The following is a 27,203-nucleotide window of genomic DNA, read 5'->3' as shown; positions in this document are numbered from 1 at the left end:
TGAACTAACAAACGAAACGTACGTTAGCTTGCTAGTAGTCTATAGTTTATAAAAAAAGGGTCATGGATACAGTCCCACGAGTGACATGACACTTAATTAAAATACTTTTTAACATAAGTAAGTTTCCAAATTCACATTTTCACAAAACAACACAATGTGCCTCAAAAAACAAAACATGCTAATATGTTAGCCTAAATGACCAAATAATGTGAGTTAGGTTAGCATCATCAGACAGACACTCTTAACTGATACACATTCTCCACAGATTCTGCATATACAGATAAAACAAAGTCATGCCTAGATTTAAAAAGGATTTGTCTTTCAATTTAGCCTCCTAAAACATTTTATACCCAAGGTTATGTAAGCTTGTGATGCTAGCAGCGAACGTACACATTACTATTTAATTATCATTTTAATTACTACCATTACTTTACTGGCTCAGAAATCCCTTAAGTTGTAATGGTGTTACCAAGTTGAAGTTGTAGTTGGTGTAACCGAGTTAAGCAAACGGTGAGAAACTACTTGTTACTAAGAACTTTGTGAACCCCATATTTTAATTAATACAGAGGAGAATAATAAACATAAAATTAGCCTAGGCACACATTCGTATCAAAGTATGTTTTGCATATTTTAAGCATATCCTGCAAAGTGACTCAATGACATTTATTTTTAATTCAGTTACCATCAAGACCAGTCTCACTTTTATCTGCATGTCAACACAATAATGAGCTTGTTTCCTCACTGAGACGTGGAAGTGCCAGTGGACAGTGAAAGTATGACCTTGGTCAACAGGAAATTGCTGAACACTTTGCCTGGGGGGACTCTGACACATCTGCCTGGTCATGAATATCCCATGAAGGGCCTTTTAATGTGGAAATGAAAAAAAACACTCACCTTTTAACTTGCAAATGAGAAAAAAAATCAGTTGGCTTTCAAGTGCAGAATGCCAATTAAAGCTTATGTTAGTGACTCTGCCTTTAAAGTGGATGAGGTGGTTTTGTGTCCTACAACGAGGTGGAATTTGCCCTTATGTCCAATTAGCACGTCTCATGAATTATGTGCACACTGAGTCCTGGTGTGAGGAAAATATCCTCTACTATAAGCTATTTAAATAAACTATTATCCTATGTTTTACAGAATGAGGTTCTTTTCAACCAATATACAAACAAATGTTGGGTTTTAATGAACTAAAGCATAAGGCAGTGGATTTTTGTCCGTAACAACAACCGATCCAGACAAATAAGATCAGTGATGGAAGAAGTGCATAGATCCTTTATGTAAAACTAACATGACTACAATGGAAAATACTCTATTGTTATATTATAGTTTAAACAATCAGACGATGAATGGAGTCAATCTATAGGACTGAATCATTTAATTTGTTTAAATCTAAAGCATAATGTCAAACATGCACTGGTTCTAGCTCCTACATGTGAATATTGTTAGTTTTCTTCCTCATTGATAATAGACTGAATATTTTGGGGTTCACATGCAATAAAAATGTGTCAATATAATCTCTGGGAAATCACAATAGATATTTTCAATCAGACACCTTATGGACCAAACGATTACTCAACAAAATAATCATTTGTTGAAGCCCTATTGCGAGCAAAGGTCCTACATTTCATATGACTTAAATATTAGTATATAGCATATTAAAGGTGTTAGACTACAGTTGTGAATTGTCTTAATAAACTGTAATCAGTAATGGTGTAGCTGGTTAAGGCAGAATAGGCAACATTATGTTAGGGAATTACATTTTTTTCCTCTCCTGAAAACAGCAGCTTGGATGAGATGGTTAAATGTGAAATCTGGAATGTCAATTGTAACTGCAGCCGTCAGCTAAATGCAGTGGGATTCAAAGTTTAAGATTTCCCATGGCAATATAGTGGATTTTATATATTTACTATACCGAAATGTTAATAATCAAGTAAAGCTTTAGTGCTGACGTCAAAAGCAAGGCACAGTAGTTGTAACCTCACCCAACAAAGAATACCACCTAATTCAATGTGTGGCCTTTATGTGTTTATTGGCTATATTAAAGTACTTTTCGGTTGGATTTCATTACTTAGGACTATACTACCTGTAAACTCCCACTAAAAGTTTTTTTTTAAAAAAGATAACCACACACAATTCCCGTTATTTGTTCCAGAGGGAGCCTGAATAAACTGGTAATAATTTATTGTGTCCTCTAATGTCTCTCTAATCTCTCAATCTCCCTCTTTATTTATACAATGATGTGTAAATATGGTTATGTTATACATTATTGGATTTTACTATTATTATTATTATTATTAGTTTTATTTATACTGTATTTACTGTATGTGTGTATTTCGATTTGTGTTATATCAAAGTACTTTGTAAACTGCTGTTTTTAAAGGTGCCATACAAACAATAGTATTATTATTATATTAATAATATAATAATTATTATTATTTTACTTAAACTTAATTTCAAAAGGAAGTTATCGCCCTTTGGAGTACAACTTGTATTGTCATTGTGCCTGCCTGGTTCAAATCCTTTTATACAGTCTACGGTTCATACGTGCAGGACTCCCAGGCAGCAGGACGGACTCCATGTCCCAGGCACCCCTCTGGTCCCTCCCCCACCCCTCGCATACCTCTGGTGTGTGCTCACGCTGCGCTGTGGGGATCCTGCACAGCTCAAGTTGCCTCAACAGCAGCAGCGAGGCGCACGGCATCGAAAAAGTTTCTCCACGGGAATGGGCAAGTTTCAGAAGATCGCTTTTCTTTTCAATTCCACATCCGCGACCTCCAGAACACCGAGGGATTGGATATAAGGATTGATAGAACCAGATTTTTGGGGGATTTTGTTTTTCTCACTCTGTGGATTCGTTGCGCTTCTTCCGAAGAGAAAACCAAAGAGGGGTGTTCTCTCGTGTGGCCAGGGGGGAAAAAATGTGTCCCTCTACGCAGGCTCGCAGTTTTGCAAGGTTTGCCGTGGTTTTTCTACTGTTTCTGAGGCTACAGCGTGGATGCGATGCGAACACAAGGACGTGTCCCCCTCCCTGCGTGTGTATCGGGGAGCTTTTGGACTGCAGTCGGCTGAGAAGGGGCCAAATTCCACACACGATCCCGGAATGGACAGTTCAACTGTGAGTCCAGTTAAAGAAACCCTTTGTGTACATTGATACTGTCATAAGTGATAGATTGTTTATTTTTTTTGTCATTTATTTGTCCATTATGATCATGTCTTTCCACGCATCTGCTCTTTGAGGAACATGAGGTTTGGTTTACTGTTTTACCTTCAGCGCCAATGGGATGATCCACATTCCTGTCGTGGTGTTGCAGAAGAAAACAACTTTTCTTTGATTGGAACTGGTCCTTCTTGTCTTTTCTTGTTAACTGTAGCTCTGATTCAGTGTGTAAAATCAGCTGAAGTTGCAGAATGGGAAGAAGATGCTCCCCCTTGCACCCAGCCATGGATTCATTTATGTCTCTTAATAGTTTTTCATTATATATTGCTTCTTGCAGCAGCATTTTGGACCCCTTGAGACCAGCAGGGAAGCCCAGGCAACCTTTCAGTGTGTTTTTACACATCAATGTGCTATTGTCAGGCCCTCTAAACCCCTTCATGAAAAAGTTTTAATACTTATGAATAAATCCTCCCAGTGCCTGCAGGTAGTGCTTTGAAAACCATGCTTTCTAGTGGGGGCATAGTAGTTAGAAATAGTAGCTGTTATGGTGCCAGTATTAGACGTTTTAGTAGTAGTAACACCACTAGTAACCAACACTCCCACCCCCTGTAGTTACTTACATACAATTGCAACTAATAGACATCCATAATGTTTATAATGGCCTGACAGTGTGGTTACACCCACATTTGTATTTGCAGTGATTGGAGTTGGTTCAGTCTTCAGGTTTCAGCTTCACAGACCTGGAGGCCTTCAAAGCCATAAAGGCATAAATCAGATGCAGGCTGTGAGCAGCCTTGGACTGCTTCCTAAAGTAAAGTCTCCATTACTCTCCTGTTTGCCTTCTGGCTCCATAAGATGAGACGAGCCTGAGCTCAGCCCGTTGAAGCAGAAAGACCAAACACAATTTTAATGGCATGTTCCTCGGTGTGTTCTACTTTACAGATAATTATTCTTACTGGATTTTTATTGCCCTGCGTTAAGCTCCACTATTTGATTTTTATTGTACTGCGTGAGGCTATAGAGCTTGATTCACTGCCTGGTCAAAAGCCGTTGCCCTGCTGCTGTTGAATTTAGTTTTTCTCTTTCTAAAATGTGCTGCTCTGGAAACTTGACGTTGCCAGAGAAAACAGACCCAGCCTGAGCCTCATAACCAAGGCCGAGCTTCCAAAGAAAATGAAAAAAAAAAAAAAAAAAAAAGTTCCACATGGGGGAAAAATTCTTTTCACTCTGGCATGCTAATTTACGAGTGGCTCTCCAGCACATCTTAAACCCCTAAAACCGCCCGATCCTTTGTTTTCCAGCACCCCATTATTTCTGCTGAATTAGCAACTCTAGAGCCAGCGATGGTACTGATTAAGGAGAAGTGTGTAGGATTTAGTTTGAAACAAATTCACAGAAAGAAAGGGGGGAAGGAGCGAGTAGGAGGGATATCTGGGAGGCTGCTGGGGGAAATAGGCTACAGATTCATGCCCAGACTTAATCGCTTTTTTAAGGTTTCAAGAGTGAGGCATTCATTTGAAAACAATATGTGCATTACTTTTAATACATGGAGAACTTTGAGTCACAAAATGACATGAAAGATTAATTTCTCTCTAGAGGGGTATACTGACTCCCTAGAGACTTTTACCAACATTTATAAGAGGAATTTATTGTTTTTGGCGCTATAGAAAGACATTTATTAGGCCAGGCAGGTACCATGTGCAGTGAAAAAGGAATTAAGCCAGGAGCTAAATGAATAGGAAACGTTGGGGTTTGTAATGTACTTGTATCTTAGCTACTTACCTAATATTCCCAGTTGTTTCCAGGTGGTAACCCAAGAACTATGAAAGTTTTGTGAAATGGTTAAGGTTAGGCATCGACCTCGAATGGTTAAGGTCAGGTGGTTAAGGTTAGGCATCGACCTCCAATGGTTAAGGTCAGGTGGTTATGGTTAGGCATCGACCTGAATGGTTATGGTCAGATGGTTAAGGTTAGTCATTGGTTTGAATGGTTAAGGTCAGATGGTTAAGGTTAGTCATTGGTCTTGAATGGTTAAGGTCAGATGGTTAAGGTTAGGCATTGGTCTCGAATGGTTAAGGTCAGATGGTTAAGGTTAGGCATTGACCTGAATGGTTATGGTCAGATGGTTAAGGTTAGGCATCGACCTGAATGGTTATGGTCAGATGGTTAAGGTTAGGCATCGACCTGAATGGTTATGGTCAGATGGTTAAGGTTAGGCATCGACCTGAATGGTTATGGTCAGATGGTTAAGGTTAGGCATCGACCTGAATGGTTGTGGTCAGATGGTTAAGGTTAGTCATTGGTCTTGTGAGAAATAACCAAAGATGACCTACCTTATTCATCTATGATTGACTCGAATGGTTAAGGTCAGATGGTTAAGGTTAGGCATCGACCTGAATGGTTAAGGTCAGATGGTTAAGGTTAAACATTGACCTGAATGGTTGAAATAAGTGTAGGTGGTTGAAAGAAAGTCGTACGGGAGTTTTCCCAAGTTTTCGCAAATCGAGTTACCATCCAGACACGACTAAAATTCCACGGTTGAAGCTACTTAGCAATGGTAGTGCTCTTTGTCATAAAACATCTGCGTTAAGGGCAAAATACTACATCATTTCATTTTGTAATAAATACAGAACTCTGGGAGTCACAGAATGACTAAAAACACTTTTTATTTTTGAATTAAACATTACACCCCTGGAGGAGTGTACAAACCGCCTCAGTAATTTAAGTTTTACATACATTTATCAGCGAAATCTGTATTTTGGACACAAAGAAGCACGTTCGTTTGGCCAGTAACACTTATGACCAGAGAAACAGACAAGAAGTACAGGATCACATCACAGCTAATGCTCATTTTTGTGAGCTCCTTACCTGGCCGTTTTAACTAGCTATGCTAGCTAACAAGATACAGTTTATTATACTGACCTTCCAAAATCACAAAGGTCATTAATGAAAACATCATCCGCAACTTACGTTTATATTTTCCCGTTGTTTTCTCTTTTGCGTTCAAATTGTTGGCTATCTTGCCATGTATAAAAGCTTAGGTCTTCTGCTTCATCCACAAAACATTTATGGAACTTAATTAAATCTGCTGCTGTGCCCCATTATCGTAATCTAAAGCGTTACTGACAGCTCTTGTGACCTTAAGAGTGACTCATTTATTCACTTTTCAGTCTATGATAAGAACGTGGTACATTTGAACCAGGCCAGCAGCTACAGGCTGAAGCCTGTCCGCAGCACTGCGTGTTATCTTGCTGTGCTCAGAGCCTGCTTTGTGAGGGAAGCGGTAGTGTCAGAGCTACTTAGGGTTTATCTAAGGAGTATGATAGGACACCTTTCCCATACGGCCCCCAGCACTGGAACTACAACAACAAAAACAACAATACACAGCTCCGTGCTTGGAAAGAAAAGGAGGGAGGAGGTGGGGGTTAGCTTTAGCGAGGCTAAGAAGCAAAACTCTGGTTGATAGCTTCATGAAACTTTCTGCCAAAGAACAAAAACAGGCCCCAGAAAATTCGACAGGGGTGTTTCAGACGTATGAAAGGCGTCCCTCTCACTTTTCCCGGCATTGTGAATACATTACCAGTTGATAGGTTCTTCCCCTCCTCCCAGAGCTCCTTGATGGATTCCAGATGAGGGAGGTAAGGGGGAGGAGGGGTAGAGGGTGAGGGGATGTTAAAAAAAAAAAAAAGCGTCTGGCACCGCAGCGTTGATCGTGCACAGCAGCGTCAATAACTCCACCACTTTATGGCGCACGAGGCTGCGCTTGCCAGACTCCTTGAGCTGGTTTTCAGGCTCCTTTTCAAAACAGGCAGCAAAAACAAGAGTCTCACCCCCAGTGAGCTGCAGCCAAGACTGCTTCGGCCCAAATCCAGGCTCAGTTGAGTTTGAGTCAGGCTCTGATCCAAAAGGGGGTCAGACAAAAATAAGATACAGACCAGAGCAGCTATTCACGACTAAAATGGGCAATAAGCAGGCTTTGTACAAATCCTTCTAAATGTACAAATATTGATTAAGCATGAAATTGCTGACAGAATCCTAACCAACTATTAATGGCAGTACATGCTTTAAATCTGTTAGATTTCAAGGTTTGTAAATATTAAAAGTCAGAATAGGAATGTGGTTAATACGAGCCCAGACACCAGAAAAGAGGTCTGGTCCGAGCCTCGGCCAGCACTGAAACCTCCACTCCAGCATTTTTATCGATTTCCCTCGCCAGGTTCCGGCCTCCTTTCAGCACAAAGAGACTCTCGCCCCACAGTAACTTATCAGCTTGTCTGTTTTGGCTCTGCCTCTCAGCAGAGGCCTGGATATGAAGGGAGCTGTTCTGGCATGGACCTTCGGGTCTTCTGTGTTATAGGGAAAGGACGCAGAGCCAAACTTCTAAGCCTTTTTTGGGGGGGATAGAATGGGATTTGATTGAATTGGTTTTTGACTCTTTCGTTTGCGAGAAAATGACTTTAACCAGTCTGGTGATATTCTAATAGTTTATCCTGCAGTGACACGTCTTTAATTTCAAATCAAAGGAAGACCCAGTCTAAATTTAGATCCAATAGACTACTTTGTTAGGAATTTGCTAAAAATGAAGACATTGGTCATTTAGGGTCGTCTCTAGATAGTAGCAAGATTTGTTAAAACTTGCAAAAACTCTTGTGAGACCTCCCGACCACCTATCCTAACCTTACCCGTTCAAATTCATGGCCTAAACTTACCCACCTTCCAAGACACTGGCACATCTTGGGTTACCATATAGACAAAACCGTTTCTTTGTGCCTTCATGTTGACTTGGGGTGATATCTGAAACTGTATTCAGTTTTTTTTCACAACATTTGGTTTGAGACAGTTTAGTCATTAATAAATCTTATTCTTGATTATCTTCCTGACCACTCTGTTTAATTTCATCAACATCAGTCCTGCGCCGCGTCACTGTCTAATTACAGTGACTTATCTTCGATGCATGTCCTGTCCATAGTGTCAAGGCACAATAACAATTTGTATGTGATTATGTTTGCCATGTAGACTTAAATGGAAGACTTTAGCAGCTGAGAAACACAGTCCACGGTGTATACTTTCCCATTAAGTTTTGCCTTTCGTTCCTTCCCAGGGACCTGAGCCATAACAAATTGCAGGTGCTTGACGGAACTCTGTTTTCCAAACTACAACATCTAAGTGAAATGTAAGTACACCCTGTGTTCTCTGCACTTTCTAGAGTAAACACAGGATTATGCAAAAAGCCTCCACCACTGTCCTACGTGTAACAAATGATTATTTTGACCCTTTTTCCTAAATGTGTACAGAAAGCTGAACCATAATGAGCTGGTGACAATACCTGATTTGGGCCTTTCTGCTTCAAACATCACAACACTCATTCTGTAAGTAAAACTTTCCCTAACTTTTCCTTCTATGAACACTTCTCACTTCAGTGTGGTCTGGAGGTTAATCCTCTGCCAGAGTTGTCATTGCTGGTTAAAGTAGTGAGCTGGGAAGTGGTTCCTCCCCCCGCTTTCCCTCTAGAGAGCAAACCCTTTTGGCTGAGCCCGTTCCCAGACAGGCCAGTCTGAGACATGGCAGCCAGCCCCAGACAGGTCACGTGGTCGAAGACAAATGCCATCAACAGAAATGGAAATGTTTTGTTTGGTGGCTGTTCCTGCTGTTGGTATATTTTTAACCTGGAGGCAGTGACGTGACGCTGGAAAGTAAGAAAAAATGTCATGTGAAAATCCAAATTTGGGGATTTTTATGTAGATGTTTCTCTGTGACCCTTTATGGGACACAGAAATGAATGGTGGTAACTCTGGAAACAGGGCAGTGCGTCTGAGTTCCTGAAAATGTAACAACGTCTCGGTCCATCGCTTTGAAGAAACCAATGAATCAAGGTTTTTGTGTGTATATGTAGCAGAAACATAACCATAACAGTGTCTTAAAGTGCTTGGCTGATACTGTGAGATCATTCAGGGTAAAACCGGTTGACTTGTCATATTTCATCCCGTTCAGACTCTAACCAGAAGATCCTTTGGTATATTGTTGTGCAATATGTGCTTTCGGAAGAACACCAGATATTAGTGTGTGAAACCTCAACCATTTTATTTGCTCCCTGTGGCATGTCTCTCCAATAACCGACCGGCATGAAGTTATTGTGGAAGAATGTATCCGTCTCCCGGCTTGATGAGGCGTATTCCTCACCAAGCCCCAACACGAAGCTCTGCGTTAACCGCAGGACATTGCGCCGTCAGACAATTTGTTGGCTGATGTTGTTTTTTTGTTTTTGTTGAAGGCAAGCTCTTTACACCTTAGGTGTCATAATTCACTACATTATTTCAGTTATATTGAGTTTTATTTTGTTTGCATTATGTTCTGCAAGTTTTACTATTGTACTGAGTAACTTGGATTTGATTTGATTATCCAGACACAAGAAATAAAACACATTTTTTTCATTATTGGTCCCTCATGCTAATAACACCTGGTGTGAATGGCTGCATTGTTCCCTTAATGGTTAAAAAGCGGTCACAGGTTCATCTGCCACGGTCAGCTCATCTCTCTGTGTGCTGTCCAAGAACCCTTGAGCAACTCTGGATTTAATTGCAAAGTTCCTGCACAGATTCAAAATTCCAGACTTTCTCCAAACCATAATTACTTTATTTGTTGTTCAGTCTGGTTTACCCGAAGTCCTGTCATCCACGTTAACCCTGCCTTAATACACTAACTACTGCACTGTTTGAGTTACAGAATAACATGAAACAGAGTATTTAAGACGTTCTTATCTTAAAATAAGATGTTGTTGTATACCTTGGCGTTTTACAAACGGTTATCAAAGATATTTGATGGTTTTTTTTAGCTAGTGAACTTTGCTAAACTACCATCACAGTGACCACAATAGTTTACAAAAGCACATGTAGAGACGACTTAGTGATGTCAGTTACACAGAAGTGTCTACAACTTTGCTAACGTTGGCTAACATTAGCCACCATTAGCTACTGATCATACTGAGTAGCCTTTTCTGACCTTAAAAAGGCGTGTTTTACCAGGGCATACAGGAAATACAAAATGTATTTATAACTATGAATCCTTGTAGTTTGCTGCATAGCTAATGCTAATTTACTTAGCTCCCCTTCCTGGGTTTTAGATAGGATAGCTATTATTGCTAAGAGCTACAAGCTAGTAAGCCATCCTTCCAAAATAGCTTATACCATGGTCCTTTGATTATTATTTTTTTAAGCATGACATAACATTCAGATTTATATTGTAGATTTTACATTTGCTATTCAAAGTTGCTATTATGCTAAGTGGATGTTTTTTAGTTAGTCCTTGGGCTAACATCACTCTTTGAGATCAACTTGGTGTCATCCGTTCTGCCTTCACATGCTCCAGATAAAGTCAATGTAAATTGATAACAGTAAAAACATTGCACTTTCTGTAAAGCCGTCTCTGTCCTCAACAGAACAAACTGAACACTGCCCTTTGTGTTAAAGGACCACATTTGAATATACGGAGCAATGGTTATTAGCTGCTTTGGTTTCAAAACATCATTATTGCCCTAAAAAAACAAAGAAAAAGACAGCACATTGGCAATCCATTAAACTGTTGTCAACTAGTGAAGTCAGGAACATAATTCAGTTCTGATTAGTCAAAGCCATATGAAAAAAAGGAGAACACACTGGAGAAGAGAAAACAGACACTCACACACTCTCTCCTCCTTAAGATTAGGTGGCACAGTGTGATTTTTCCAGAACTTCTCTCTCTCTCTCAGTTTCTCTGAGGTGGAAGGGTAGTAAAGAAAGAAAAAAAGCCCTCAGGGTATCGAATACCACTTATTCAAACAGTCAGTCAGACATAGCGGCAGCTCTCGCCGACTTCTTTGACCTCGCAGCACTGAGTAAAAACAAACGGCAATAACCCTGCAGCTGGTAGTAATTGAGTCGTGATCATCTTAATTAATTGAACAATTTCCCAGGAATTTATGGAGGGGGTAAACCCTACCGCCACTAAATCCCTCTGCCTGTGTTCAGGGGGGTTCAACAAATGACCTGGAGATGCCTGGTCTGATAAGGAATATTAGGCAGTGAACCCCTTGGTATGTCTACGGAAATGAAAACCTTGTTGAAGATGAGAGTTACAAACCAATACAGTAGCGATTATAGTAATAATCCATGAGATTTTCATAACAGATATATGTGCAATAAAGACTCCACTATGGCTGCAACTGAAAATTAACTAATAATGTTTAGTGTATTAGAAATGCTTTCACAATTTTACAAAATCCAAGGTGATGTCAGCTAAAATTGAATCAACTTAAGTAAGTGTCAGTCCTGTCCATATAGTTTGATTGACACCACAGTAAACTGGGCCTAGCAACAAAGAAAAGACACATTTTGAAAAATTAGAATGCAAAATGCCTTTATGAACATATATAACATCCATAATTTGATGTTTTTACATTTTTCACATTTTACAGCTCCCCTGTCATTTTATGTGAAGGTCCTTCAGTTCACGTGTTAATACGATCCCTGCTTCTCTCCACTCCAACTGGGAGCCGGCGTGTTAAGATGATCAGCCATCTGAGTGAGATATGTGCAGAGTTTAATATGGCGTCTCAACAGTGAACGCAGCCCTGGTTTTCATTACAGGCGCCACTGCAGAGAGAGGGAGTCATCAGATGGCTTCTCAAAAACTCTGTTCTTTTTCCAATAGGAAATACCACACGCACACACACACACACACACACACAAATGCACTACCACACGTATGCACACACTATGAGCAAAACGGGTCCAGAAAAGTGACTTTCCATTTTAAAGAGCATGCCCCATTAAAAGCATTAGTTGCTGCTCAGTGGACAAAGTTTTGCTGAAAACACAAATCAACAGCAACAACAAAAAACCAACTTCATCACAGATATTTGGATTTTACAGTGTGTAAAAGTGGTCAACTTGACGGCCAAAAATATTAGTTCTGCGAGAGTGCTGGCTGGTATGTGAAACCCACGTCATGTTGGTGCAATAAGCCTGTAATAAGAAATGCTTCACCCACTCACATTTTTATGAATTCATGTCCTAATAAGGTTTGGAAAGTCTGGAAACCTACTGACGACTTTGGTAACATCCAACTTTTTAAGTTTTGTAAAAAAAAAAAAAAGAGTGTGAGACTTCATATGCAGAGGAAACCTTTTTCTGTGGTTCTAATCACAGCAGCACAGCAGCATTGATTTAGTGTCTGTCTGCTGCTTGCCTCAGTTTAATAATGAGCACATATTCTATCAATACTCAAGATGCCTCAGGCTGTTATTGACACACAGCTGGCCTTCTATTGACTTCCACTAACAGCGGCAAAGCCCTACAACCGCAGTTGTAATGGCTCTATAATCATGTTATCTGATAGCAAAGTGGATGAACAAATTTGAAGTGTGTGTAATTGAAGCGTACAATGTCGGGCTTGTTTGTGTGTAGAGAACACGGAGGACGAGTACTCATTGAGTTGTTGTTGAGATGAGGGGGGGGGCTTTCTGTAAGTGTTTGCAATTGTCTGGCTGTGCAGTCACACAGAGTTTATGGTTGACTTTGTGTACTACAGAAGAGTGCTGCAAAATAACTATAATGAATCTGAGAGGGCTCTTAGGATTATGGAATAATTAGTTGGCCAGATTTGCGATGGCCTCCAGCAGTCAAACTTAAGGGTTTATCTCCTCATTCTCAGACAGGAAGTGTGCTCCAGCCCCTCTCTCTATGTGAATCCACTTTCCCCCCTTGAGAGAAACTGGAAAGACTGGTTCTTTCTCACCAGGCGGGCCTTCCCTCTCTCAGCGACCAGTCAGTGAAACATGAAAACTGAGATACAGGTGGTGTGCTGCGCTTTTGTTTGGGAACCTGGGGGCTGTGGTGTATAGTAAGCCCTCTGCAAATCGTCAAACAAAAGAGCTGCCTTTGCCGTTTTTATTGCAGGCAATCTGTATTTTACTCTAGACTTGTTAGTTGCTGCACACCAAAAACTTCCTTTAGATTTTTGAGCATTTAGATTTGAGTACAGAGGATTAGAGAAATGATGTCAGGGGACAGGGGCACGGTAGGGAAAAGACCCGGCAGCCTGCTGACCTCTTTTTAAAGGCAACAGTCAGCCGTCGGTCGAAGTCGTACGACTGATGGCCTAGTTTTTGAGGTGTGTCCCGCACCGTTGGCAGTAGTCGGCCCTTGATGGCTGTGTTGCAGCAGATTCAGCATGTTGAATGGAGCCTTCAGAGACCGCTTGGTTAGAGAAATCAGTCTGATCGGCAGTTGAGTCAGTTACGGCGATAAGAGAAACAGAAGTGCGGCTTAAGTCAAGAGGGTATGAGAATGAAAACTATCCATTGAGCTCTTTAGCAGGCACGGTTAATAGCTGTTCGACCGCAAACAATAACTGTCATTTGTTCTTTCACCATCAGGTTGTGTTGTCAATGTGCTAACTGAGATGGGTATGCAGAACTTACGTGTTAGTTGGCTGCAGGCTGTAGTCTTTGCGGTGTAAGTTCCATTTTTTGGGCGAGGGAAAGGCGACATCTCAACAGTTGGCCATTGTCGCCACTTCTTTGAAGTCGGCTTGGTGTGTCCCTGTCTTAACTCTGGTGACAGATAGGAGTCACTACAGAAGGTTCACGCACAAAAATGAGTGAAATCAGAAGGCCATGGCATATTTTCCGAATGATATAAAGAGAGTTTCATGTCGACATTGGAGTTTCCATTGTGCACAGGCATGCTAACTGGTCTGTGTTCATACACAGAGCTTATAGTATGTTGCAATATAACAATTTAATACAGTGTGGACTTTATTTGAATTATGTCAGCAGTTTCAGTGCATAATAAGAAAGTCTTATTTGTCTAAACTTATAAGTCTGCCGCCACCTTCAGCCTACCAGCCCCCTTTGCAGGAACACGCTCTGGTGGTTTTTTTATTCCAGCATTCCCCCACAGTCCCGCCAAACTCTCCGGGCTGCCTTCCGTCTTGGATCTCTGTTGGCTGCTGGATCTTCCCTTCTGTAGGTCTCAATCAGAAGGTTTCCAAAAGGTGTTACACTTTCCTGATGGAAAGCCCTGTTTTTATGGAATTATGTTCTCTGAAAGCATTCAACACACGTTACCATAAGGCGTTACGAACTGATGAGACATCTCAGTTTCACAGCAGCCTGGTTCTATGCTGTCTCTCTTCCTGAGGTGGACGAAATGAGAATCAAATCTGCGATCAAGATCAGACTCATCAACAGAGTCATGAGAGCAAAGACCTCGCTGGGTGTGAATAGAGATTTCATAATATCAGATTTCTTGGCATTTTTGCTTGAAAAATGAATGACGCAGTTAATCAATTATCCAAACAAGTTGACCATTAGTCTATCAATTAATCATCTAAAGGTTTAAGCTCTAGTCATGACTGCAGCCACGCTTGTTAAGCAGCCTGTACTGAAGGTCAGTTGATTGACATCTTCCAACAATTAAATATTAATGACACCACATCCCAAATTAAACCTATGTTAGGAAACTGTACTCAGTGGTTCTTCGAGGGCTGCTGGAAAAATGAAATCAGAAAAACTAACAGCTCTCTGGTCAGTAAGGTGTAGCGGTGGGGGGGGGGGGGGGGGGCTGTAACCATCGCAATGAATACTGAAAACGGGGCCTGTAGTCTGGTGCATTTGAGGGAATTCCTGCCACCCCCCCTCACTCTCTCTCTACTGCTCAGTCTCATACACAAAGAGGGCACTGTACAGGCTCTGTTTATAACTAAGCAGTCCCTGCACTGCAATTTAGGAGGCGTACAGCTCAGGAAATTGCTGGCCTCTGCCGAGGCATGCTTTCACTGAGGGAATGGTATTCATCAGCCAAGTAATTGGCAGGTTACTTTTTAAAATACCTTGTTGGTAATTACCTTATAAACAAAATCACACATCACTAAACAGAAAGATTGTTTGGACTTTGTGTGAAGAGCAGCAACATTGATCATACTGAGCAATTTGTCGGCATCCTTTTAAAAGCCATGCATAATCAGCAAAAAAAAATAAAAAATATGACAGTATTTCACGTTGGGTGGTAAGTTTTAGCTTTACAAGCGCATGAGTTTGTCTTTTTTTTTAATACCGCAGGCTAATTGAGGGACTTTACTGTTTGCCTATCTAGAAACATGAAACTGGTGTGTGCCACTAGTCAAATACACAGTATTTTTGTCATTTATTCGAGCAATGGTGTCTGTATTTTCAGAGCAAACAACAGAATCACCAGGGTCTCTGTGGAGCAGCTCAGGCCCTTCCTCGCTATGGAAACGCTTGACCTCAGCAACAACAACATCGTGGAAATAAAGGCCAGCTCCTTCCCAGCTCTGCCTCTCAAGAACCTGTGAGTGCCACCAATTAGTTAGTCAGTTAATTAGCTCATTTGTGCTCGACTGTGCATTTTATGCAGGAGAACATTTAATCTGCATTGAAATATATTAGTGTCTGACCATTTTCAGAGTTAGTTGTTGTGGTGTTGTCATGTATTAAATGTTGTGGAAAACCCAAAATGTAGGATCCAATCCCCCAATGTTTCTGTTGTAATATGTTTTTTATGCGTCTTATTCAATCAAATCTTTCTGTCTCAGGTTCCTCAACAACAATCGCATCTCATCACTTGAGACGGGCTGCTTCACCAACCTGTCGAGTAGTCTGCAGGTTCTTCGGCTCAACCGCAACCGTCTCTCCACCATCCCAGCTAAAATCTTCCAGCTGCCCAACCTCCAACACCTGTAAGCTTTGTTTTTCTTATCTCAATCAGGGCTTTGAATCTTGATGATTCAGGATGTGTCTTATATCAACATTTTGATACCTTTTAAGACTTTCCAGACATTCTAAAGAAAATGACTCTCTCACAGACTTTTTATGACTTTTGCCCACTAGTTTAGAGACTCAGAGAACACATTTTTTGCAGGGTAAACAAAAAAGTTAAACGTATAACATGTAGCACGCACAACGTTCGCCATTGTGGGATTATGAGTGTATCATACAAACAGTATCTGTCGGTGTGAGACTCTGAGGGTTATGGACGTGAGAAAGCGGTGGTTTGGAATGAGAATAAAGAACAGGCTGCTCACTCTGTGTGATGTTATTGGCTGGAGGTTAAACGCCCACATGGGGCACATTCATGTAAAGCACTGATTTTTATCGGTGAAAGGTGCTATATAAATAAACTTAACTTACTTATTACATGGGGCCCAAAGGCTCTCTGCTGATGCCCATAAACAGCACACACACAACAAAATAAGAAAAAAAGAGAAAATCCAGGCAGTGTCTCTGCAGATACAGACACCGATACACACTTCTAGTAGGTTTTAAATGATGATTGTTAGGGATGACTTAGAATATCACTATATATTAACTTTAATAACTTTAAGCTTTAAGGCATTTATATTGAACCATGCAGACTTTTGAAAGTTCCAACATGCTCTAGATTCTGATTCTGAGGCCTTTCCACCCTGAAATCAGTACAGTTCTGTGGAAACATTATATCATTGAAATAAACTCACATTTACTGTTCTGCGTGTATTTCAGGGAGCTGAGCAGGAACCGGGTTCGCCGGGTAGAGGGCCTGACGTTCCATGGTCTGCATGCTCTTCGCTCCTTGAAGATGCAGAGGAACGGTGTCAGCCGCCTGATGGACGGCGCCTTCTGGGGCCTCAGCAACATGGAAGTCCTGTAAGCAAATATACATGAGATGTGCATCAACTTCTGTTTTTCCAGCATGACTTAAATGCAGTATAAAGTCTCATTGTATTTGTGTGTGGCCTGCAGGCAGCTGGACTACAACAACCTGACAGAGGTGAGTAAGGGCTGGCTGTACGGCCTGCTGACTCTGCAGCAGCTCCACCTCGGCCATAACGCCATCAGCAGGATCCGACCTGACGCCTGGGAGTTCTGCCAAAAACTCAGCGAGCTGTGAGTCCACCTTTTTTTTCTTCCCCCTTTTTTTCCCCCTCTCCCTCTGCACCCTCCCTCTCGTTATTCCCTCTTCACTTTCCATTCACACTCTGAACTCCCAACACTTCTCTGTGTCACCCTCTCCTCCCCTCTGGCACTCCCGCCTGCCCTTCCTCACACTCCAGATCCTCCTGTCGCCAATCCCCCAACACACGCAGACAAAGCACCGTCTCTTATGCCCTGCCAGCGAGTGCCAACATTAAAGCACTGCCAACATATTACACACCCCTTTGCCTCTTGTCTTTTCCGATGTGCCAAAAACATCGGCCTCCGGAAGTGCCACTTATTTCTCCTACTGGAAATTTCATTATTAGTTGCAGTTTCTGTCTTTGTCAACCACTAATGTACCCACACACCTTAGTGATCCCCCCCCCCCCCCCCCCCCCATCAACTCACATTCCTGGAAACAGATTGAATTTCCTTTGTTGTGGCTGTTGTTTACAGCAGCGGTCAGTTCAGTGTTTGCCATGTCTGGAGCCTTTTTCACAGATAGGTTGTTGTTCTTTTCCCCCTGTTTCTCTCGCTCTTATCACACGAAGCTGAGTAAACAAGCCGCCTGTCGGCTGGGAACGTGTCCAGTAATCTGATTTGTTCTCATCTGAGTTTACTTTAAAACTGGCTTCTCTGAATTATTTCTTTCACATGTTCCCTTGCAAAATGTCTCCCCTCAAACTCATACAAAATAAAAGTTTTTCTTTTTTAATAGACTGATTGTAGGCAACTCAATTCTTTACTGTTCTCATGTGTTTTTTTTTTGTCGTCTGTCCTACAGCAACCTCTCCTCCAACCATCTGTCCAGACTGGAGGAATCCAGCTTCGTCGGCCTCAGTCTGCTGGACGAGCTCCACATCGGAAACAACCGCGTTAGCTTTATTGCGGACGGAGCTTTTCGCGGCCTCTCCAACTTGCAGATGCTGTGAGTTGAATTCAAAAGTTCTACACATAACACTGGGCAAAAGGTTTCCGAATGTTTTGTCCTCTTTGTGTCTGAATCTGATCACGGCTGTCTAATGGATATAAAATAATATACTGAATGTAGTCCGGTGGCGGTTCTAGACCATTTAAAGACAGTAATCGAAAATCCGAGATGTGTCCCTAAAAACAGTTACCACTTAAGTAAGTAAGTGCCTTTTTGCCCCTCCCACCCTCTTTAAACCTACCTCCACCATCAATCCTCTGCCTGAGTGGAAATATCCTGCCTGATTTGTTTTGGGGATGTGAAATAGATTACTGTGTTGAGGTCTCTCCACACACATAAAAAAAACAACTCTGAGAAGCACAACCCCGACCTCAACAACCCCCACTACCTCTCCCCTCCCTCCGCCTGATCCCCCTCTCCCACACCCACATCCACCCATCCCCCCTTTCCCACAGAGAGGCTCCGTAACATTTCCCCTGGTTGGGATTTTTTAACTGGAACCAAATGTGAGCCGTGGCGCTGAGGTCACTGTAGGGCAGGTGTGCAGCTAGGTGGACACGGATGGCTTCGGGGCGTCAAACCCCCTCCCCCCCAACACACACACACACACACAGACACACACACACACACACACACACACACAAACACACACCCTTCCTCATTCTCAATCAGCCATAACCAGGCATGTCGAGGAGGAAAATAACTGTTTGAAAGCATTAGGGCAGCTGAGGGATCAAAGCAGGCAATTTCTCTGGGAAATTCTTGGCTTTTAGTGATTTAGTACTTGAATGTTGTGTATTTAGTTGTTGGTGGATTTTTCTCTCTGTGGACAGTAGCTATAATGTTTTTATATTTTTTCCAGCAGTCACAGTTTTTGTCACAGTTTGATCATTGAAAAAGTTTCAGAGAACGTCAGTGATAATCGTCAGGTTTTGGTGTCATTCAAAATCAAAGTGCAAGAGTGCTCTTTGTAGAGGTGCTACGTTGCCCTGACGTTCCAAGATCAAACAGAGAAATCCATTAAAGTAAAGGGAGGGACGGATTTCTGTACGCTTAGTAGTGGGAACAAGGCTGCTCTTGCTGTTCTTAAGTTTAAACGTAGTAGAAATTTACATTGTAACTAGGCTAACTCAGCACTACACAAACTGGTTCTTACATAGAGATTAGTTAAGTTAGCTAACTGAACTAGCTAGCAAGACTTACTTTAGCTTGCTTGTTGTATGATACATTTAGATTGAAGAGTTAGATAGGTGATGGAGTTCGTTCTCTCTCTCTCTCTCTCTCTCTCTCTCTCTACTTTTTACTTTAAATGGGTAATACATTAGCATGCTATTGTTCGCTTTGTTCAGCTAGCTACATAGCAGTTGCTGGCAGTTAGTGGGTTAGATAATTAGTAACAGCTAGTCTCTATTTTAGAACTTTGTGTGGTACAATCACTTTGATTTTAGTAATCTATAAATCTCCACTTCGTTAACACCTAAGTTATAACTTGGCTACGTTTGATCGGACAGGTTGGGATCAGGAAAAATGGCTGTCATTGTTGAGGAAACTTGATTGGAGTTTACCAAACAAAGAGTTCATAAGAACTTCCCATAAGAACTCATTGAAGGTGTAAAATACCACAGATCCATTCTATTTAATAGTAGATGGAGGAATTGTGGCAACACTTACTCTATACATATTTAAATGGAATGCAGAGTATATTTATCCCCATGAAATGTAAAATGCAGCACACATGTTATATTGCAGCATTTCCTCGTAAAACTTTTTTTCTGTACAACACAGAAAAGCAGACTAAAAGACTAAAAGTGCCGCAAAGGCCAGGAAGGAACTTCCTGTAAGGCATGGAGCCACTTTGAATATAATTTTAAAGCCTCAAACATTTGCCCCCTCACACGAAATGTAAAGCCGCATCAAGTTTTATTAACATCGCAAGTGCAGTTGTTTTCTGGGTGTGGATTTTTTTTACAATGTGGTCTGTCTTTGTTTCTTTTGAAAGGGATCTCCAAAATAATGAAATCTCCTGGACCATTGAAGACATGAATGGCCCATTCTCTGCCTTGGACAAGCTGAAAAAACTGTGAGTTCATGATCAATGTAACATTCACCCTGGACTGTGTGACGTTATGGAACATGGACAAAATAGGGCCGGCAGGTAAAAGTGAGGTTTGAAACTAATTTAGATTTTTGTCCTTTTTCCCAGATTTTTGCAGGGGAACCAGATCCGCTCGGTGACCAAGAAGTCTTTCTCTGGTTTGGACGCGCTGCAGCACCTGTGAGTTTGCCTCGTGTTTCACTGATTGTTTCCAAAAGTCAGAGCTGTAAACTAAGCAGAGTGAATCACACACAGAGACACAGAGGCTATTTGTTAGAGCCGTACACACAAACTGTCTTCTCCTATTCCTCCGCTTTGATGTGGAATCAAGAAAAAACTCTGCCATTGGTATCTTTACATGTGTGCCAGACTATATCGATCACCAAGGCAAGAGGAGGGGGGTGTGTGTGTGTGTGTGTGTGTGTGTGTGTGTGTGTGTGTGTGTGTGTGTGTGTGTGTGTGTGTGTGTGTGTGTGTGTGTGTGTGTGTGTGTGTGTGTGTGTGTGTGTGTGTGTGTGTGTGTGTGTGTGTGTGTGTGTGTGTGTGTGTGTGTGTGTGTGTGTGTGTGTGTGTGTGTGTGTGTGTGTGTGTGTGTGTGTGTGTGTGTGTGTGTGTGTGTGTGTGTGTGTGTGTGTGTGTGTGTGTACACACACAAATGTACAACAGCTGCATTTGATTCTAATTAGAGTTTTTTCCCAGCCGTTGCCAGAGCTCAAAGCCGCCCAGAGTTGGGCCTCTCTTGATTAACACAGCGAACTGCTGCCCAGAGTTTTATTGTTCTGGAGCCCAGACCTTTTTTCTCTCTCTCGATTGAAGTTTTTGTAGCCTTCACTCTATATGGCTGATGTTGGCAGAAAAAAGTTGCCATCTTACCAGTCCTAATTTTCTTTTCTCTTCGCTCCACAGAGAATTGAGCAATAACGCCATCATGTCCATCCAAGCGAACGCCTTCTCTCAGATGAAGAACCTGCAGGAGCTGTAAGTATGAGCGTGTTCAAGGAGAGCTTTCGTTAGTGTTTCAGGGTTGATGTGGGACAGAGCACCAGGTGAAACTCATTATAGTCTGCTGGGAAGGTTAGTACCAAACAGCGCTTGCTTCAATGTTAACACTGGGTTCACAGGCTTCCTTTGTCTTCTTCCACTAAAGGAGAGTTGCTTGTAAAAACTTATGCAAGTTAAAAATTTTGAATTTTCCCCAAATTCTTGCGACTTAATGAGTCCTATGTTTAACAAATTACACACACAGTTTTTAACACAGTTTTTTTGCTCTGTAGATTCTAGGGCTGCAAGAAACTGATTATTTTCATTACTGATTAATCTGTCGATTATTTTCTCGATTAATCGATTAGCCTTGTTAGTTTTTAGTTGTTTGGTCTATAACATGACAAAAAATGGTGGAAAATGTCGATCAGTGTCTCCCGGAGCTCAAGATGACACCCTAATATGTCTTGTTTTGTCCACAACTCAAAAATACGTTGAGTTACTTTCAGAGAGGAGGAAAGAATCCGGAAAATAATACATTTAAGATGCTGGAATCAGATAACATTGACCTTTTTGTTATTAGAAAAATAACTCAAAGCGATTAATCGACTAAGCATTGCAGCTCTAGTAGATTCCCCATGTCTCTTGAGATTTAACTTCACAAACTACTCAATCCAACCAATATTATTGCATTGTGAATGAAGTTTTTGCGGTATCTTCTCCCCCTGGCAGGCGTCTGAACACCTCCAGCCTGCTGTGCGACTGCCAGCTGAAGTGGCTTCCTGTCTGGGTGGCAGAACAAACCTTCCTGTCTTGCGTCAACGCCAGCTGCGCCCACCCGCAGATGCTGAAGGGCAGGAGCGTGTTCGCCGTCAGCCAGGAGGAGTTTGTGTGTGGTAAGTGATGCATTCACTCGGTGTAACACCTTCTCACATACGCACACACAGGTTTTCCATTTACGAGCTGACCCAGATTGTTCAGTATTTTCCTTCCCGACTCCTGGACAAGCTAATGAGTCTTATGAAGAGAACGTTATGGAAATGTACCAGGTAGATTTTTTAGCTTTCTTAGTTACCATCATAGAGAACTACTGAGGAAATATTTCAGTTCAGTTTTTCCCTTTTCAGATCTGCCAATAAAATGGCAAAAAAAACACCAAACATTGCTAAATTGCCAATTAAAGACCTGAACACATAGAAACTTTTATGCAGAAATGTAATACTGTATTCTCCCTTATGTTTTCTTCTCAGATGACTTCCCGAAGCCTCAAATCACCGTGCAGCCGGAGACACAGTCGTCCCTCAAGGGCACCAACGTGACATTTGTTTGCTCGGCGGCCAGCTCCAGTGACTCGCCCATGACTTTTGCCTGGAAGAAAGACAATGAGGTCCTGAACGACGCAGAGATCCACAACCAGGCCCACTTGCGGGTGCAGGGAGGCATGGGAGGCGAGACAGAAGTGACGGAGTATACAACCACCCTGCAGCTACGTAATGTGGAGTTCTCCAGCGAGGGAAAGTACCAGTGTGTCATCTCTAACCACTTTGGATCATCCTATTCCACCAAGGCCAGACTCACTGTCAACAGTAAGTTTGGGATGGTAAAATCCATAAAATGCCTATCAAAGTCTTAAATGTTTCTAACTAAATGTAATTTTCTGATCTCCAGTGCTCCCTTCCTTCACCAAGATGCCAATGGACCTGAGTATACGTGCTGGAGCAACAGCCAGGCTGGAATGCGCCGCTGTTGGTCACCCTTCCCCTCAGATTGCCTGGCAGAAAGACGGAGGCACCGACTTCCCTGCTGCCCGAGAACGCCGCATGCACGTCATGCCGGAGGACGATGTGTTTTTTATAGTGGACGTCAAGACCGAGGACATCGGCGTTTATAGCTGCACGGCTCAGAACACAGCTGGAGCAATATCCGCAAATGCTACACTAACTGTTCTAGGTGAGAAACGGCATTGTTGGAGCGAAAATGACCTTTACATTTAGAACTCCCATTTTGGGTTGAACGGCTTGTATCATTCTGATATCGTTGGCTCTTTGTCACACTAATCTTTTCTACTGCTGCTGTCCTTCTTTCAGAAACACCTTCTTTCTTGCGGCCCCTTATGGATCGCACTGTGGCCAAGGGCGAAACCGCTGTCCTGCAATGCATAGCAGGCGGAAGCCCTCCCCCGAGGCTAAACTGGACCAAAGACGACAGCCCGCTGGTTGTGACCGAGCGCCACTTCTTTGCCGCTGCCAACCAGCTCCTCATCATTGTTGACGCCGCAGAGGCAGATGCGGGGAAGTACACTTGTGAGATGTCCAACGCGCTGGGCACAGAGAGGGGTAACGTTAGGCTGGCGGTCATACCAAATCCCAACTGCGACTCTGGAGTGCAGGGCGGCGCGGGAGTCAGCATGGTGGGAGGGGTGGGATCGGACGATGATGGATGGACCACAGTGGGGATTGTCATCATAGCTGTGGTGTGCTGTGTGGTGGGCACATCGCTGGTTTGGGTGGTCATCATCTACCACACCCGGCGACGCAATGAGGACTGCAGCGTCACCAACACAGGTTGGTTCATGATGGTTGTTGGGAGTTTTACCTTTTATTTTATCATTGTCAACAAAGGGTAACAATAGAAATGAAAGGACACTATGTAACTTGATGTCCTTGTGCTTCAGATGAAACCAACCTGCCTGCAGACATCCCCAGCTACCTCTCCTCCCAGGGTACACTCGCTGACCGACAGGACGGCTACATCCCATCAGAGAGCGGCAGCAGCCATCAGTATATGACTTCGTCAATAAGTGGCTTCTACCTGCAGCCTAAAGACATGAATGGTAAAAAAAAACCTGTCCTTTCTTCTTTTACCCAAAACTTGAATCCCTCTGCGGCATTGCATCGTTTTTCTTACATCATACTGTTCCTTCACCCGGGCAGGTTTTTGTCCGCTGGATACAGGGAGCGAAGCAGACATGGAGGCAGCCATCGACCCTCTGCTCTGCCATTATCAAGGTCCGATCAGCTCATTGCTCTGCCGAGACAACATGTCCTCCACTGACCCATCAGAAGTCTTTACAGGTCCGTCAAACAGAAAATGTTTTCTTGATCATGATCCGACAACAATACTCTTAGGCTTTTGTTGTTGCGGAACATTATCAAAGTATTCCTGAAGTAAAGGAACTAATGATATCCCATTGTTTTAACCTTCAGGCTGTTCCATCGACCAAAGGCCCGTCTGCATTGACTCCTACGGCGGCAGCCTGACCAGCTCTAAAATGAGGGACTACTTCCTGTCTGAGCATTTTGACCTCTGCTCCTCCTCGGTCCTGATGCAGCTCCCCAACGCCAGTCTCCATCACAGCCCCTCCCACCAGCAGAGCGACCGCCGATCATCCACGGAGGAGGGAGAAGCGGACGACTACGGCAGACCTCATGAGTGTCTCCCCCCCTCCAACACCTTCATGGGTAGGTTTTAAGTTACATCAGTTTTCCAATTTTTTACAGATTTTTGTCTTTACGTCGGGTCTGACTTCTACTCGCATATTTCTCACTCAGGGACATTTGGGAAAGCTCCCTGGAGGCCTCACAAAGATGTGTACACAGGCTACGCTCCTCCATTGGTGACGCATAATGGAAAAACTCTGCACGAGAATCCTTACACCGCTCCAGATTCAGATTTTGAGAACAGTCTCGCCAAGGACTCGGAGTCGGAGCAGAGCAACAGCATATACGAACAGCCGTTTGACAGCAGCAGGACTGGTACCATCCCACAGCGCAGAACGAGCACTTAACTGAGTGACTCTTGTTTTCCGTGAAGAGGACGACCAAAAAAAAATTCTACCTCACTGAATGGACACTTTTGCAATAAAGGACTCCTCAAATGTGCAACGAGTGAATGTAACAGACATGATGTTCCCGGAGAAAAGTAAAAAGGAACATGTAAGCAGCCGTTCTTTAAGGACACAGCTTCAGTTAAATAATATAGATGATTATATACATTTTTTATATAAAGTTTATTCTATTTTGTAAATTGTATATAAACAGATTCCATTATTTTTGCTTACCTTTTTGTGTACATGTATTTTGCAGCCCTGCCTGTTCAGTTATTCCAGCTTTGAATGAAGCAATGTTTTGCACATGTGTAAACAATAATAAATAAAAAAAAACACTTTAATGTGCGCTGCTACATTCACTTAAGTCTCCAATGATGTTACGGCCTGTATTGTACAGGAGATGTGTTAAGAGATTCAGAGGACGTGGTGGAGGTTAAACGCTGGCCTTCTAGAGCAGAACCACAGACCGCCAAGGACGCCTCAGGTCTGTCATCAGTCAGCCCCCCCACCAAGAGGGAGACTTGAGACAGAGAGGATGTTTTAACTGTTTGGTATCACTATCTGCATTGTCCACGCAGGGCTGGGCAATAACTATAAATAATAGTTTATCACTATCATGTGGTGCAAATTCACTGTTGTCTAAACTAATGTTGCCAAACAAGCTGAAGGCCTAAATCTCTGGTTATTTTGCATACATTTGCCTTCTTTGGATTTAAATAAATACAGGAAGATATCCTTCATATTATACTTACAATGGTATCAACCATATGGCTGGGTACCACTGTTAATAACACTGGTACTACTAATTCTGCTATTACTCCCACTGCTAAGATTAATCATGGTCCTATTAAATATTATTACTGCTGTTGTAAAAACTAGTCCCGCTACTACTGACTGAGTTCCTCGTATTAAGGAAGGCAAATGATTTGGCACTAAAACACAAACAACATAATATATCAGTACTATTTGAACAAAATATTCTTACTAGTGCTATTATTATTAAAACTACTCACATTACTAATTGATCTCCACGGTCATTACTGCTATGATTCATAACATTGCAGTAGTTGAGTACAACTACTACTCCGGCTGCTTCTGTGTAGTCCTAATAACAGTAGAAGGAGCTGAGGGATTAGTATTAATAGTAGTATTGATAACAGTAGTAATAGTAAGCGCAGTGGCAGAAGTTAATACCATGCTCACATGCCCATAACTCCTGCAGCCAACTATGATTCAGCACTATTGTCACTGCTGCTGAATCATTAATTATGACTCTTCTATTAATGATACTTATAATTAAATACTTCTTAACATAATTATATTATTATATGTAATGAACCCACAAATTACTGTGAGAACAGTATGGCACAATGTAGCTTAGCCTAAACTAAACTCTCTGTTTGCTGGATGAGTCATCCCTTCTCCCTCCCTCCCAACCCCATCCCCCCTGCCCCAGCCCTCCATGCCCGCGGTTTGTTGTTTCGGGCCTCTCCTCTCCAATATGAGGGAAAAAGGTGTGCTTGTGCACCGGGGCTAGCTGTTGAAACTTGTACTTGGAAAGCGTCTTGCGGCTCCCTGCCTGCCACAGCAGTGTTGTGTTTATGAAATGGCAGATTCACCACGGCGGTGCCAGGAGCTCAGAGGGGATTTAGTCAGATCCTCTATTCAGAGCAGTTGTTTCAGTCTTGCATTTAACCTGGCGGTGTGAAAAGAACTGGGGTGAAAAGTAGTAAAATGGACTTTCTGTTTTATTCATGTACACCCTAAAGGTCTGTGTTTGGATTGCTACTCTCTCACTCAGTTTGTGTATGGAAATGCCGATGATGAGATTTGCTTTCATAGGATGTGTTATTTCTCTCCCATTCTTCTGGCTGACTAATGTTTAAGTACACCTGGCTGTTGGCTACGCTGAGCCTTTATCCCACTGTAAAGGAATGAGGGGGTTTGTTGGAAGTCTTGCCAGTTCTTTGAGGAGGCTGCGATTAAGACAAGATGGTGGAGCCACACACATCCAAACACCTGGGAAACAGCTGCTGCTGCTGCTGCTGCTGCTGCTGCTGCTGAGACAACATTCAAGGCCCAGTCCACTTCTGCCTAATAAACTTCAGTGCAAAGTCGTGTCTGATTGTGTCTAACAAACCTGATCCTCCAGGATGGATAAGTAAGGCCTGGGGCTGATTGATGATAAACTCAGGGGGTTCTGATGGGTTCTTTTTTAGCATGATGTGGTGAGATTTATAGGACTGACACCTTGTACTG

At 42.4% G+C, this 27,203-nt stretch overlaps 1 protein-coding gene across 1 annotated transcript; it reads left to right on the top strand.

The window, feature by feature from the left end:
- Positions 1-2,672: 2,672 nt before the first annotated feature.
- Positions 2,673-25,285, top strand: lrig3 (leucine-rich repeats and immunoglobulin-like domains 3). The gene is made up of 19 exons (XM_083934842.1): positions 2,673-3,115; positions 8,259-8,330; positions 8,452-8,526; positions 15,370-15,504; positions 15,749-15,892; positions 16,695-16,838; positions 16,935-17,078; positions 17,893-18,036; positions 20,039-20,119; positions 20,243-20,314; positions 21,041-21,112; positions 21,848-22,011; positions 22,366-22,701; positions 22,784-23,065; positions 23,203-23,679; positions 23,790-23,948; positions 24,049-24,189; positions 24,322-24,576; positions 24,667-25,285. The coding sequence occupies exons 1-19, from the start codon at positions 2,919-2,921 to the stop codon at positions 24,900-24,902; spliced, it is 3,330 nt and encodes a 1,109-aa protein (XP_083790968.1). The 5' UTR covers positions 2,673-2,918; the 3' UTR covers positions 24,903-25,285.
- Positions 25,286-27,203: the final 1,918 nt, after the last annotated feature.

The sequence above is a fragment of the Echiichthys vipera genome (assembly GCF_963691815.1).
Source record: "Echiichthys vipera genome assembly, chromosome: 20".
Lineage (NCBI taxonomy): Eukaryota > Metazoa > Chordata > Actinopteri > Perciformes > Trachinidae > Echiichthys > Echiichthys vipera.
The sequence above is the reverse complement of the archived record's forward strand: the minus strand, read 5'-3'. Positions and strand labels throughout refer to the sequence as shown.

Excerpts from the sequence above, each read along its gene's own strand:
- lrig3 (XM_083934842.1), top strand. The coding sequence starts at position 2,919 with ATGTGTCCCTCTACGCAGGCTCGCAGTTTTGCAAGGTTTGCCGTGGTT. Across the intron at positions 3,116-8,258 it reads CCGGAATGGACAGTTCAACT|GGACCTGAGCCATAACAAAT; the intron begins GTGAGTCCAGTT and ends GTTCCTTCCCAG. Across the intron at positions 8,331-8,451 it reads CTACAACATCTAAGTGAAAT|AAAGCTGAACCATAATGAGC; the intron begins GTAAGTACACCC and ends AAATGTGTACAG.